The 14961-nt window shown below is 36.1% G+C and overlaps 1 protein-coding gene across 6 annotated transcripts in view; it reads left to right on the plus strand.

The window, feature by feature from the left end:
- abr (ABR activator of RhoGEF and GTPase) overlaps positions 1-14961 on the plus strand; it is a 321977-nt gene that overhangs the window by 100319 nt on the left and 206697 nt on the right. For 5 of the 6 annotated variants that reach the window (XR_007930235.1, XM_051893761.1, XM_051893759.1 and 2 more), the window contains exon 3: positions 8670-8768. Coding sequence is in view for 5 of the 6 variants with exons in the window: in XM_051893761.1 (XP_051749721.1) it covers positions 8670-8768 (99 nt within the window). In the remaining variant the exon portion in view is untranslated. Of the gene's footprint in view, positions 1-1587; positions 1926-8669; positions 8769-14961 lie in introns of those variants that run through there. The other variant, XM_051893762.1, reaches the window with a different exon arrangement.

Genomic DNA, 14961 nt, shown 5'->3' on the forward strand with positions numbered 1-14961 from the left:
TTTTCCGTAAGTTTAATAGGGAAGGCATATGACGTAGTGTAAGAGGTTTACACTTTCTGCGCACGTTGAATACGGAAGGCGGTCTGGCGGAAGCTCGATAGAACTTCAGAACTTGTTTAAATATGGATATTTTTTACACAAACACATCACTTTGCTTCAGAAGGCCTTTATTAACACTCCGGAGCCATGTGGAGTACACGTTTATGATGGATGGATGTGGATGGAAGCACTTTGTTCAGCTCATACTCATTGAACTCTATCACTGCCATTATAAAGTTCGGATGCATCAGGATATTTATTAATATTTCTCCGATTGTCTTCGTCAGAAACAAGAAAGTCATATACACTTATGGCTTGAGGGTGAGTAAAGGTTGGACTAATTTTCATTTCGAAGTTAACTAATCCTTTAAGCTTAACAAAAAGCAAAAGCCAGTCTTGCATTGACATAAGGCATTGCTCAAGGTCGGAAATGCCACCAAAATTAATAAAAATGCCCCCAAAATTCAAGATATGAACTGCCCTTGAATGAGTTCTTGTATTTTGTGTTTATAACATAATATAGTTAAGCAATATCACACAAGCAAGAGTGCTGTTTTCTCGAATATCAGCATGATTGCAAAATGTGATATTAATTTCTTAAAAGTTCAATAAACAATAAGTTGATCATATGAATTGACAATCTTTAGACACAACGTTTTTGCTCAATTTGGCCAATGAAAATATTTCCAAACAAAGGAGAAAAGTTGCATCTCCCAGCAACAGTGTTTCATTCTTAAATGATTCACTGTTTTTGAATGAATCAGGTCAGAGTCAATTATTCAATGGCCCATTTGTAAAGTGAGAGGACACTTGCTTTTTTTATGAATGAATTAGCCGGTTTGAGCAAATCAGTTGAATTAATGATTCTATGATTCACTTGTTATGACTTGCTGCCACCTACTAATGGTTTTAGTATCACTTCTTTTTTCCCAACATTTCATATTACTATATTTAAAATGTTATATTTAGAACATTAATCTCCTAACATTATTTAGGTGATTGTAATTGCAGTTAATGGATTTTGATAAATGATGATCTTGATTTTGTTGATACTGATTTCATAGTGTACAATGTTAAATAGTGTAAATTAAAAGATGATCAACAATATGTAACTTTACCTTTTGTAAATAATAAAGAGAGGGGTGCCCTTATTTTCACTTATGCACCAGTCTGTGTACAGCCCTGGTCAACAGTGTAATTATAGATGTACATACAGAAATTAATTACAGCTGTAATCACATACAGGTACTTTTTAAATACATGTATCTCCACAATAAATGCATTGTGTCAAATGATTTATTTAAATGTTTGTACATAGTAGTTAAAGACACTTTATATAATGTGGGAACAACAAAGAGAATTAGAAAATAAGAAAGAGACCCGGTAAGGCCAAAAAGGAAAATGGTGAACAGTCTCTTAACCCAATGCACCCGGAATTGACACACACCAGGAAGACAGAACTGCAGTCAGGGGGAGGGACATGATCAGCTCAAGCCTGTGTGTGTGTGTGTGTGAGTGCAGAGGCGGGCCATTATATGTGTGTGTGTTTACGAAAGAGAGGAAGCAAGTAGCTGTTTCTGTGTTTGTGTGAGAGGGAGGACACGTAACTGTTCCTGAGAGAGAGAAAAAAACCCCACCGTGGACAGAAGAGGTAGAATTCCAGTGGAGGCACTGATGTGTCACGGGCGGCTTGTGAAAACTTGAAAGGAAGGAAAACAGCGAGTGAAACGGAGGGAGAGCAGAGAGAGTGATCAGCTGCCAGCATGGAGGAGGATGAGGATGAGGTGCTGGGTCTTCTGGACAAAGTTCTGGAGGATGAAGATTTCTTTGACAATGAGATGGACTTGGACTGTCCATTCACTCCAATGGAGCTCAGGACGTTTAAGGTGAGAGAGAGACAGGCTGAGAGGTGAAGAGACAGACAGCACTTCTCTCTTCCTCTGCTGGCTTGCTGACAAAGGTTTTGCTCTGTCTCAATGGCTAAAAATAGTGAGGTGGAAAGTATTAAACCTTTTTTTGCGACGTGGCGTTAGTGTTTGTTCAGTTCCCTCTTGCTTTTTACCAGTCATATGTAGAAACGGTGAGTCTGTATGGTCTTAATGATCTTTATCCTTTTCTAACACACTCGTCGAGACAGAAATCACTTAGATAAAGGCAGAAACTAGGCCATTTTTTTTTGCACAAATACAGATATTTATTTACCAACTGTTACTGTGATTTTTGACTCTTTGGCATTGCATTTGCTGTACTGTATGTTTGATTTTGATGTTTAGTGTCTTAATAAGAGCATCCATGCTTCATTAGACTCCACCAGCGATAACTTCACTTTGTCACATTTGTTAGCACAATCATATATGCTCTATAGTCGGATACTCACATTCAGAGCATAAAGGCCATAAACACACCATTCTCGTAAGGCACAGTTACCCTAAAATAAAAATTCTGTCATTATTTAATCACCATCATGCCATTCCAAACCTGAATGGCTTTTTCTTTCTTGGAAGTTGAAAGTTCTTGGACACTATATATTATAACCAATTCATTAGTTTGGGTGAACTGTCACTTTATAACATTTCTCTCTCAATGCATTGGGTGCATGGTCAGAAATGTTGTGTGTAATGCTGTGCTACTAAACAGATGTAGTTTAGTTAGAGACTTTTAGCTCATCCTAAGGACTGACCTGAATTATGTGAGTCTGAGTTACTGTTGTCCATGTACACAAAAGGTGGACAATATAATGAACTGAAAAATAAAGACATTTTAAATATTGCTGAATTTTCAGCAGCCATTATTCCAGTCTTCAGTTTCACATGCTCCTTCAGAAATCATTCTAATATGCTGATTTGGTGCTCAAGAAACATTTATTTTATTTTATTTTTTTAATAAACATCATTCATTTAAAATAGAAATTTTGTAACAATGTCTTTAAATTGACTTTTGGTCAATTTAATGCATCCTTGCTGAATAAAAGTATTAATTTCTTTACAAACAAATACAAACCCGATTCCAAAAAAGTTGGGACACTGTACAAATTGTGAATAAAAAAGGAATGCAATAATTTACAAATCTCATAAACTTATATTTTATTCACAATAGAATATAGATAACATATCAAATGTTGAAAGTGAAACATTTTGAAATGTCATGCCAAATATTGGCTCATTTTGGATTTCATGAGAGCTACACATTCCAAAAAAGTTGGGACAGGTAGCAATAAGAGGCCGGAAAAGTTAAATGTACATATAAGGAACAGCTGGAGGACCAATTTGCAACTTATTAGGTCAATTGGCAACATGATTGGGTATAAAAAGAGCCTCTCAGAGTGGCAGTGTCCCTCAGAAGTCAAGATGGGCAGAGGATCACCAATTCCCCCAATGCTGCCGTGAAAAATAGTGGAGCAATATCAGAAAGGAGTTTCTCAGAGAAAAATTTTTTGAAAAAAAGAGTTTGAAGTTATCATCATCTACAGTGCATAATATCATCCAAAGATTCAGAGAATTTGGAACAATCTCTGTGCGTAAGGGTCAAGGCCGGAAAACCATACTGGATGCCCGTGATCTTCGGGCCCTTAGACGGCACTGCATCACATACAGGAATGCTACTGTAATGGTAATCACAACATGGGCTCAGGAATACTTCCAGAAAACATTGTCGGTGAACACAATCCACCGTGCCATTCGCCGTTGCTGGCTAAAACTCTATAGGTCAAAAAAGAAGCCATATCTAAACATGATCCAGAAGCGCAGGCGTTTTCTCTGGGCCAAGGCTCATTTAAAATGGACTGTGGCAAAGTGGAAAACTGTTCTGTGGTCAGACGAATCAAAATTTGAAGTTCTTTTTGGAAAACTGGGACGCCATGTCATCCGGACTAAAGAGGACAAGGACAACCCAAGTTGTTATTAGTGCTCAGTTCAGAAGCCTGCATCTCTGATGGTATGGGGTTGCATGAGTGCGTGTGGCATGGGCAGCTTACACATCTGGAAAGGCACCATCAATGCTGAAAGGTATATCCAAGTTCTAGAACAACATATGCTCCCATCCAGACGTCGTCTCTTTCAGGGAAGACCTTGCATTTTCCAAAATGACAATGCCAGACCACATACTGCATCAATTACAACTTCATGGCTGCATAGAAGAAGGATCCGGGTACTGAAATGGCCAGCCTGCAGTCCAGATCTTTCAACCATAGAAAACATTTGGCGTATCATAAAGAGGAAGATGCGACAAAGAAGACCTAAGACAGTTGAGCAACTAGAAGCCTGTATTAGACAAGAATGGGACAACATTCCTATTCCTAAACTTGAGCAACTTGTCTCCTCAGTCCCCAGACGTTTGCAGATTGTTATAAAAAGAAGAGGGGATGCCACACAGTGGTAAACATGGCCTTGTCCCAACTTTTTTGAGATGTGTTGATGCCATGAAATTTAAAATCAACTTATTTTTCCCTTAAAATGATACATTTTCTCAGTTTAAACATTTGAGATGTCATCTATGTTGTATTCTGAATAAAATATTGAAATTTGAAACTTCCTCATCATTGCATTCCTTTTTTATTCACAATTTGTACAGTGTCCCAACTTTTTTGGAATCGGGTTTGTAAACAAACAAATAAATAAACATACTGAACCCAAACGTTTGAATGGTTGTGTATAAAATGGATATGTCTTGGGTCGCCCCTTCAGTGTAAATCTATGTTTTAGCCACCAAGTAATGGCACACCTTTCCTCCACCCAAGATTTGAGGTATTGTTCATGTCCATAGTACAAAATATGTGGGATGAGTTAGATGCTGAAGATTAATACTTGTCTTTAAAAAAGCAAGTGTTTTTTGTTTTAAAAAAGCAAGCACCACTAATAAATATTGATTCACTTTAATAATAATTCTTATCTGAAATGTAAACCAACCACAACTGCTAATTTTAAATTAGCCTTCTATTAGCATTCTATTAGTGTAATTTATGGTGGGCCAAAATGTGGATCATTACTAATAAGATCCCGAAATTCAGAGGCCAGCTGTCTAACTTCAGATTATGCTTCTAGTTTCAGGATATCTAGCAAACTCAAACCTGCATCAGCTACGTGAGCACCACAGCTCAACATGTGAAGACATGTGCAATAACCATTGTCACAGCTCTGACCAGTTAGGCCAGGTTCACACCGCACGCGTCAGCGGTGTGTGAGCGTCGCGTTAGCATCGCGTTAGCAGCGCGTGAGCGTGAACTGCAGCTGCAGAGACGCACGAGTATTCACACTGGAAGTGTCACAGCAGCGGCTCCAAGCTGCATATAAAGTGAGCATTACTTTACAAAGACAGCTAGAAATTTGTTTTTATAAGTTAGTCATTTATAAACTTGATAGTCTTGAAAGTTTGTTAACATGCAAGGTGTACAACACTCGCATATAAACGTTAAATAAAAATAAATAGCCTTGTGTTATCCATTGCTGCACACAAATGAGGTAAGCTTTGTGTTTTACATCATCTGACATGTTTACAACACAGCAAACTCAGTGAGAAAAGCCAGCAAACTCGGGTTTGATTAGGGTATGCAAGAGCCTATATTGCTGTCTGTGTAATAACTAAAATAATGTTTATATATCATATTTTCTGGCTAGTTTAGTTTAGTTTTTTATAATACACCATACTTTAACCCAAACTGAATAATTAAAAACTAGTTTAAATGAGTAAATCTTCTATAAATATTTTTTAGTATAAATTTTCTTTCCTGACATACTTCAATTCTTGTTAAAATACACTAGATATGCTTATTCTGTGCATTTTGAGCACTTTTTGTGTGAAATCTTATTTATTTTGTCCATCAAAGGTGTTCTTTCACTTTAATTGAGCATTAGCAGCGCAGCAAAAATAGACCCAGCGCCGAAACGATCGCGGCACTGCTGCTTCTGCTCTGCTCCTGCAACGCGCTGCCGCACAGCCTCTGTGTGCGGTGTGAATGCTCTCATCTGTTAACATGGGCGCCGAAAAAATACGCGCTGCTTATGCTCTGCTGACGTGTGCGGTGTGAACCCGGCCTTACAGTTTTTGTTTGTTTGTTTGTTTGTTTTTTCTTCTTCACAATTTTCCATTTTCAAGAGGAAAATAAGTGACACTTAGAAGAAATTTCCCAGACTCCCTTCAGTCTAACATGGACATTCATTATTAGTGACAAATTAAAAAAAAAAAAAATAATAATAATAATCCAGGTAGACAAATGCGTTTCTTAGTCTGGCTGTACATTTTCTATTTATACAGTCTAGAAACTTCTCAGTCTCTGTAACTTCCTCTTCTGTCCTATTTGCCCATTCTCTGTCTTTTACAAATAACAACCAACTGTTTATAAATAATTTTCTTCCTGTGTCGTCATTCCTTATATCTTATCACTATCACTGGGCACTGTACTAAAAGTCTCTGCTATTTATTAAGTAAAATCCGCTCTGTGATACTCAAATTCTGCACCTCAACATACACTAATTCAAATAGCTCTTACTTAAAATGAATATCATTGCATTAGGTTCAAAGGCATTTCAAAAAAGAAGAGTTGGTTGACATTCAAGGTCCAAAAGTTTTAAAGTGATAGGGACCCCAAAATGCTGTCATCATTTACTCATCCTCATGTGGTATGATTTTCTTCTATGAAACACAAAAGAAGTTTTTTTTTTTTTAAGAAGTTTATTTTTCTTCTTCTTCTTTTTTGTCTCCCTAAAATTAAATTTAATGGTCACCAAAATTTTCATGCACTTTTGAAACAAAGTGATTCAGAATGATAACAGAATATTCATTTTGGGGTGAACTATCCCTTTAAGGGTCTTTAAGGGGTTCTTCAGGGTTTTCACAATATGTCTCAAAAGTAGTTCCTTTACTATTCTTACCATTAGCATCTTCACACAGGATATTCATAACTGTCACAGTGAGTCCTGGCCTCACTTTAGTCTGAACCTTATTCATTTTTCCCCAAAGTGTCACAGAATAAATAGTGCTCTGGACAAAGGAATGTTTGTGAGTGAATTATAAGGGCAATGGCGGGGATATTTGGCCACTCTCTTTATATGTAGTTAGTCATAAGGGTGGTACTTCCTGTCTTTTCAGATAGAACTGCTGTTTATTCCTTTATGTAATCAAATTTCATGGGTTTCAAGCAGACTCAGTCATGTTTTGATTTATCCTCATATATTTGTGGTGGTTTTGGTGTACAGACATGGTGGGTGAAATTTACACATACAATAATTGTTCCAAAATAGTTTTTATGAAGTCATGTAATAAAGCAAGAGCTGTTGTAAATGGAAAGTTCAAAGGGGGATTTGGTTTAAATACTTATTTGGAGCTGAAACATTGAAGCTGACATTTAAAAGATGGCTTGAAGGCTCCTTGAATTTTCCTCTTTCACTCATATTCATAGGTATTTATTCAAATGGCTGGGTTTAGATAGCATGTCTGTGCCTTTGTTTGAACACACAAACACAGAAACAGTTTGAACTCTGTACCTGGATGGGTGAATTCTCAGGGTGTGTCTCTGCCTGAGAAATTTCATACCAGAGAGAGAAATAAAGATCAGATCAGACAAGTAGTAGGAAAAGCTCAACACATGGTTTAATTAACTACAGGAGGTGCTCATCAGTTGAAGCATATTTCTTAACTGAATATTGCTACAAAAATGTACCTATGCATACAATTCCCTGCAATTTCCAGCTGAAATAAACACTAGAGACAGTAAAACATAAACAACTTTTATTTCTTTTCACACAAATTATGTTTACAGGCACAGATTATCAATTAATTCATTTTCAATACCTATCACATCAAAACATTTTTACCATAGTCTATGATTTGAAAACATTTCCGCCATAAGCAAGCTTGCTTGGTAGCTCACCTGGTACAGCATTGCACTAGCACTGTAAAAACAAGGTAAAATTGCATGGTTGCTTCAGCAAATGTGTTTTTGTCTCACATTTTATTTCTTAACACAATCGGTTGTGTTTAGTGTAGGGTGGTATGTTATTTTCAAACACAATAGAGTATTAACCTTTTAGCACCACTCACTGGAGATTTCATTTGATTCGATCTACCATGATATGTGCATGAACCAACGTAACATGTTTATCTGTTTTGAAGTAAAATGAACACGCTTTGTAGGGCCACTTTGACCTTGAAACTGCTGTAAAATGTGCAAGAATGAATGAGTTATTCCAAAAATGAAAATTCTGTAATAATTTTCTTACCTTCATGTCGTTTCAAACCTTTAAGATTTTATTGTGGAACACATAAAAGGTCAATTTTTGAAGAATATCCTGGCCACACTTGTTGCTACCAAGTTCCAAAATGACAAAATGTCCTTATTACTTCTGCACTATTTTACAATTTTTCTAAAGCTATATAGTAGCATTGTGTGATAATAGGCAGCAATTTAAGTTGTTGTTTACTGAAAATCTTACATTAGCAAGAAAAGTTCCATATGAAGCACCACTCATTTTTATTCCTTTCTGTTTTTCTATGCGGTGCAGTGAATGTCAGGTATAAACAGCATGAGTCATTTGGACCGCTATTATTTTGCATCCATTTTGAAGCTTGATAGCCCTAGTGTGTGTTATATGTTTTTAGATTCACCTGATGTATTTGTATGTGTTTTTGTGTCTCAGGGAGACATGGAAAAGGGTCTGGAAATGAAGAAACTGGTTCTGTCTGGTTTCCTGGCAAGTGAAGAGATCTATATTAACCAGCTGGAGGCGTTGCTGCTGGTGAGTACTACTGCCACAAATTTCATCAGTCACACTTCATGGTAAACTTGATTTGGGAACTTCACAGTCCTTGGTGTGTGGAGTGTTTTAAGTAAGCAATAACATACTCGAGGTGTGCTGTATTGTGAATACAGTTATGGCCGAAGGGCGTTGTTAGGCACGACACAAAGTGCAGCCCCTTTAGCCATGACTGTATTCACAATGCAGCATGTCTCGAGTACCTTATTGCTTTTATAAAATTTTTACCACACAATACAAATGTTAAGAACAAAAATATATGTATTAATATGTTACTTTTTTATGTAAAATCATTAAATTCTATCCTGCCAGAAAAATAGTCCCTGACAGTGACAGTAAACGGCAAGAGAATGTTCCTAGATGTAATGCCTCATCTGATGGTTCACTAGGAACTGTTCTCATCCATTGTGTCATTTATTTCTTAAAGGGGTAATGAACTGAGAAATCAAATTGTCCTTGAGCTTTTGACATATAAGAGGTCATCATACTTTAAGAATATTTTGTAAATTTCAGAAAAAACGTCCTTCCAAAAACAGCTTTTATTGTAACCAAGCCCAGATAATGACTCGTTGTTGAATGTGCCTCTTTATTACGTAATAGTGCGACCAAAGACCGCCTCTGTAGAAGAAAATCACCGCCTACTTCATCATTGCAACTTTGGCCCCCCCACTGGGCTAAAAATAACATCTTCCAAAGAATCCTAATGCTAGGAATGTGGTTATTTATTTTCATCAATGAGAATGTCTCAGTTGAGCATTATTTATTTGTAATCGGTACATTTCACTGTGGATTCTTCGGTCAATTTCAACGCAGGCTTTTCAAACAGACTTTTACTATATGGACTCAACAGTAGGGCTGCAACTAATATTTATTTTGATAATCGATTAGTTAGTTGATTATTTCTTCGATTAATTGGATAAAAAAGCCATTTTTAGCAATTTAATTTTATTGACAAAACACACTATTCCACATTCTGCCCAATGCTGTGCTTCAAGCAAATGTGCCAACTGAATGCTATGAAAACATGTATAGTAAATATATCTATGCTATATGCAAAAGAGCTATAAAGCAAAAGGACAGTTTAAATCCATACATTAAAAAATGAAGATAATATTAAAGAAAAACACACACTCAGTGTTAACAGATAACAGGAATGTTCTGCAGGAACACACACATTCACTCTGGACACAGTAACCTGTTACTGTAATTTCTTTATCCTGTAAATGTAAGAAACGTCTTACATTTATATTTAATTGCACGCTGTTTTCCCTTTACAGTTACCACTCTCATAAAATACTTAAATTACATATTGACTTTTAAACACATTTAACATCCAACAACAGATATTTCAGAAAAGTATAATAATATATAAAATATTTTTGCACTGAATTGTGCCGGTGCTCATTCAGTAAAGTCTGAAGTTTAACGCAGACTGTCAGGACAAGCCTTCATGCTAAATGGAAATACTTGTGTGAATTTCTAAAACTTACAGTTAAGGATATAACCTTAAAATGAAAGTTTTGCGCTGAGGAAACATCACACAATAAACATCACACGCATCTGTCAAAGCGTCTGACAGGGCAAGCCATGTTAAACATTATGCTAATGCATTAGCTTGAAGCTTAAAATAAAGAATTCTCATGTTTTGGGCAGCTTGGATCACGTACCTTTCCCGCAGCAGCTCATGCTGTTTCCTCCACTATTTTTAGATGTATTTTGTCTATAGAAATGCGTTATTCAGTGCTGTAATTTGACGTGACTGGCTGAAAGTTTTACGTGCACGGTGGGCAGACGCAACTAATCGATAATGACATTTGTTGTCAATGATTTCTATTATCGATTATTATCAATTTTATCGATTAGTTGTTGCAGCCCTACTCGACAGTAATGCAACAACATGTAAGTAACCGTGTTAATTCTAATGCCTGATTTGTGACCGGTGATTTCTGATATGTAATGATTCATGTACTGTCAGATGTTCTTTGTCTGTGTCAGTAAATCAAACCAGTGACTAAATGGTCAACTTCACATTGTTTCTCTTAGTAGGATGAAAATAATCTGTTATTTAAAATGTGATTAAATTATAGATAGAAAGTGATCAAAGAATGCTGTCTTTACAATTGCTGGAGAAGCTGTCAATCAAACAAGTTTATCAGTGACTGAGTTCTGGAAAAACTCCTGTTATAATAAACAAATCTCTTATTTACATTGTGTTTGCACTGTGTTTGCACTAGTTATGATGAAAGCATTTGTTAGTGTGCAGAAATCGAGTTGCAATGCATTCATGTGCTCAACAATGTCTGTGATCGGGTACATTGCTCATCACTGCAACCTTTCATGCCACAATCTAAATATAATGCCATAGATCTAAATGTAATGCTATAATCAATACTTTTCACGATTAGTTAACCTTGAGAGCTATAATAGTAAAAACGTGCTAAAAGTTTTCAAGAGAGTTCCGCTGTTCCAGTGTAATACTTAGCTATTTAATATGCAAAGATGTTAGCCAATCACAGCAGTGGGTTTTTTACACTGAAGTCTCACAGCAGACAGGCCCCTTCAAACAGAGCATTCAAATCAGAGGGCTAAAATCAGGGTAGGAAAAATGCCTTTTATTTCTAAATTATAACAATTTTTATGTAAAAATCATACTACCATTATAAGTGCACCCCAGGAAACATTATAAAACAATGCATGACCCCTTTAACATAATATATGATATTTCCTCACACTCATACATATGCTTATCTCTCTGCATGAGAAAATGTTTGTTTTGCATCTTTTAGTTGAAACCAGACCTGTTTACAGTACAGCGCATCCTAAGAAGTGTAGGTTGCACAGTATAAACAGTATAACAGACTACAGTAAGCTACTACCTGAAACAAAAAACGTTTAAATAATATTCCTTCTGCACTTCGGAAAATGTGTGCTTCCACACGTACATACATCAATGTATCTCTCACATGAGAGAACTTTCTATGAGGGGGAAGCTTGTGGCCTCGCAATTAAAGGTGAATGACACAGACATAGGCCAGCAGAGGTCAGCCTTACTTCATTAAATAAATAAATAAACAGTTGCTTTTGTTGAAATTCATAATATATGGAACAGTTTTGACAGTATATTCATTGTTTATGTTGCTAATGGTGGATGTTAAGAGTATTACTAAGGGGCACAGTGACAGATCTGTTCGGTCAAGCAATCATAGCTGTGAATTTTATTGTAAATAAAACACGCCCATTGACCAATCAGCATCAAGGACCGGAACTCTACATTTTATGAAGCTGAATACTGTTCTATATCAAATTTTGTGTTTCCAAAACAGTGACCCTTGCTGTTTGCGATCTTGTACCTTTAAGACTTTTTATGTAAATAACCTTAGTTATGATTTGCTATTAGTGTTTGTTTTGAATAAGTTTACTCTTATATTTCATAAGAGCAAGGAAAATTGAGTTTTCCACAATATGGCTGCTTAGAGTGCAGTAAAAAAAAGCATGTGTACACTAAGCCAATCAGGAAGCAGCATTTCCTATTTATAGAAAAAGCTGAAATCTGAAGTCTAGCCGTTCTTTGTTCCTCTGCTGTTTGAATGTGTCATTTCCTGTCTTATTTTCTTATCTGCTGTTTTTGATGTTTTTTGCCATTATATGTAATCACAATCTAACGGGAGTTGAATCAACAGTGGGTTTCTAGATCGTTCATTGAATTTGATAAGAGAGGATGCAGAGCAAAAATGAAACCCCAATGATAAACAATGGCTTCCTTTCTAAAGCCATTAAGGAGAGCAAACTAGTAACAGCACACACACACACACACACTGAAATCCACTGCGAGTATTTTTAGTGTGCTAATTATGCTGGACACACACTGTGTATTTATTCATCTTCTCCAATCATTCCTTGAAATGACAGAGGGGGACATGATTCTTGCCATGCTGATGTCAGATCTCTGGTGCTACTTATAAGATTGTGCATATCCAGTTATGTGTTTTCTGATAGAGACCTCTACACACAGCCCTGCTAAATGCACTTCCACCACTTTATCCATTAAAGATTTATTTTTACACTACCATTCAAAAGTTTGAATGTGCCTACAAATTCCTTTTTATTGCTATTTTCTACATTTAGTATAATTTTGTAGTCTATACTATAAAATTTTAAAGGCATCTTATATTTGAAATTTTTAAAGTGTTAGTTCTCTCAACTAACTTCATGAGATTTTTTTTTTTGGTTATTTGTTTTTGGGTTGGTTATTGGCTGCCAAGCATCTAGTCATAACATTCTAACACCGCATTGTTTCATACTGCACAATTGCTGAAGACTCACCGAATGAAAAACACCTCAAAGCCCGTCTTTTTGCACTGCCTGCAGATTACCGTGGATATCATAAGCATCATTTGCGCTCCATCTTTCTTGCGCTCTCTCTAGAGTGAATGCGTCCTGTCTGTGTGTGCTGCCTTGCTAGTTCTAGCTTGAGTGAGCGTATCATGTAAACACGCAAATGATCAATCGGTGTCACTTTAGAGTACTTGTCTGCATATGGTACTAATAATATATAATAATTTTATATTTAGCTAGCTAGTGTTATGTTGTAATGCTTAATATTTGAAACAACCCAATAAATTCATTTAACATCTTAAATTTGGTTATTTAAGACAGGTTGGTGGTTATCCTAACTTTAAGAAGTTATTTACTAAGATTTTTAAGAACATTCTTTTCGGGAATATGAATAAATACTTCTTAAATTTTATCTTAAGATCAATCTTAAGAAAAGAAAGATAATAACATTCTTAAGAAAAGTTTCTGGGAATACAAAATATTCTTATCTTTTTTCTGAAGTTAGAAAATAAGAAGAAATGGCTGAATCTGACCCAGGCCTTGTAAAAAGGCCTTAAGTCTTTATATCAGAAGGTTTTTAAGAACATGAGAACATAAATTTAGTCAAGTGTGTCCAAAGTGTGTCCAAACCTTTAACTGGTAGTGTAGCATGTTACAGTATTAAATTTTCATATAACAATAATTGCTGAAGATTTTTTCACGGTATATTGTATTATCACAGTATTGCATCAAGTTACCAAAAAGTGTTGTCATCCTAACAGGTTAAATAACTTTTTTGGATAACAAAAAGAAAATGTAAAGAGGACATATTGTGCCCCTTTTCACAAGATGTAATATAAATCTATGGTGTCCCCAGAATGTGTCTGTGAAGTTTAAGCTCAAAATCCCCCCCAGATCACTTATTATAGCTTGTCAAATTTGCCCCTATTAATAAAACGCACCTTTTTTATGTGTGTCCCTTTAAATGCAAATGTGCTGCGGCTCCCCGCACCCCTTCCAGAAGGGGTCTGAATCCTTTACACGAGGTTCGCATACTCCATCAACAAAACAGGTGAATCTCAACCAGCCAAAATGTCAGAAATAGCCAGTTTTAGAGTGCTGCCTTACATGTTTGAACCGAAGTTGGACACAGATGGAGAGACTCAGGAAGAGGCAACTTTTAGAATGCACCTGGACATTTCTGAATGGTTAGTGAATACATATATGTATTTGTTGTGGAGTTATGTTGATTCAACTCAGTGACTAGCATGTACCATCATGTTAATCTATAAATTGTTGCATAGGTTAGGGCACTATACAGTGCATAATAAATAAGTGCGTTTATGAATTACGCAGGCGGTGAGCATTTTTGGGATAAAACTAATGACAGCTCTAAGTTATTCTCTGTGAATACATTCAGAGACTATGGTAACTTTAGCCACATTAGCTGTACAGCATTCTAGAAAACTCATTCAAAAAGGAAATTTGCAAACATTCACAAAATATGAAGTGCCATACTTACTTGTTCTGGATATGAAGTTAGAGCATGAAGCGTTGGTATTGACCCATCCTTCAGAAACCCTCATTGGTAAAGCAGTCATGCATAAAATGATTTGTGCAAATATATAAAATTTTACCGACATTCTCCGGCATATTTACTTCAAAAATTAAATTCAACCATGTTGTCCTCAGTGGCTCAGATGCCGAGAGTCTATGGAGACTCGTATGTTCGTTGGTACATCCAACAACAGAACATTTGTACTGACATAAAGTTGGTTTGATGTTGGACGTTCGATATTCGCAAATTTTGGGACCATCTCTAAAGTTATATACAACATTGGTATACACAATTATACAGTAA

This window comes from Ctenopharyngodon idella, chromosome 5, assembly GCF_019924925.1.
Source record: "Ctenopharyngodon idella isolate HZGC_01 chromosome 5, HZGC01, whole genome shotgun sequence".
In the NCBI taxonomy this organism is placed as follows: Eukaryota; Metazoa; Chordata; class Actinopteri; order Cypriniformes; family Xenocyprididae; genus Ctenopharyngodon; species Ctenopharyngodon idella.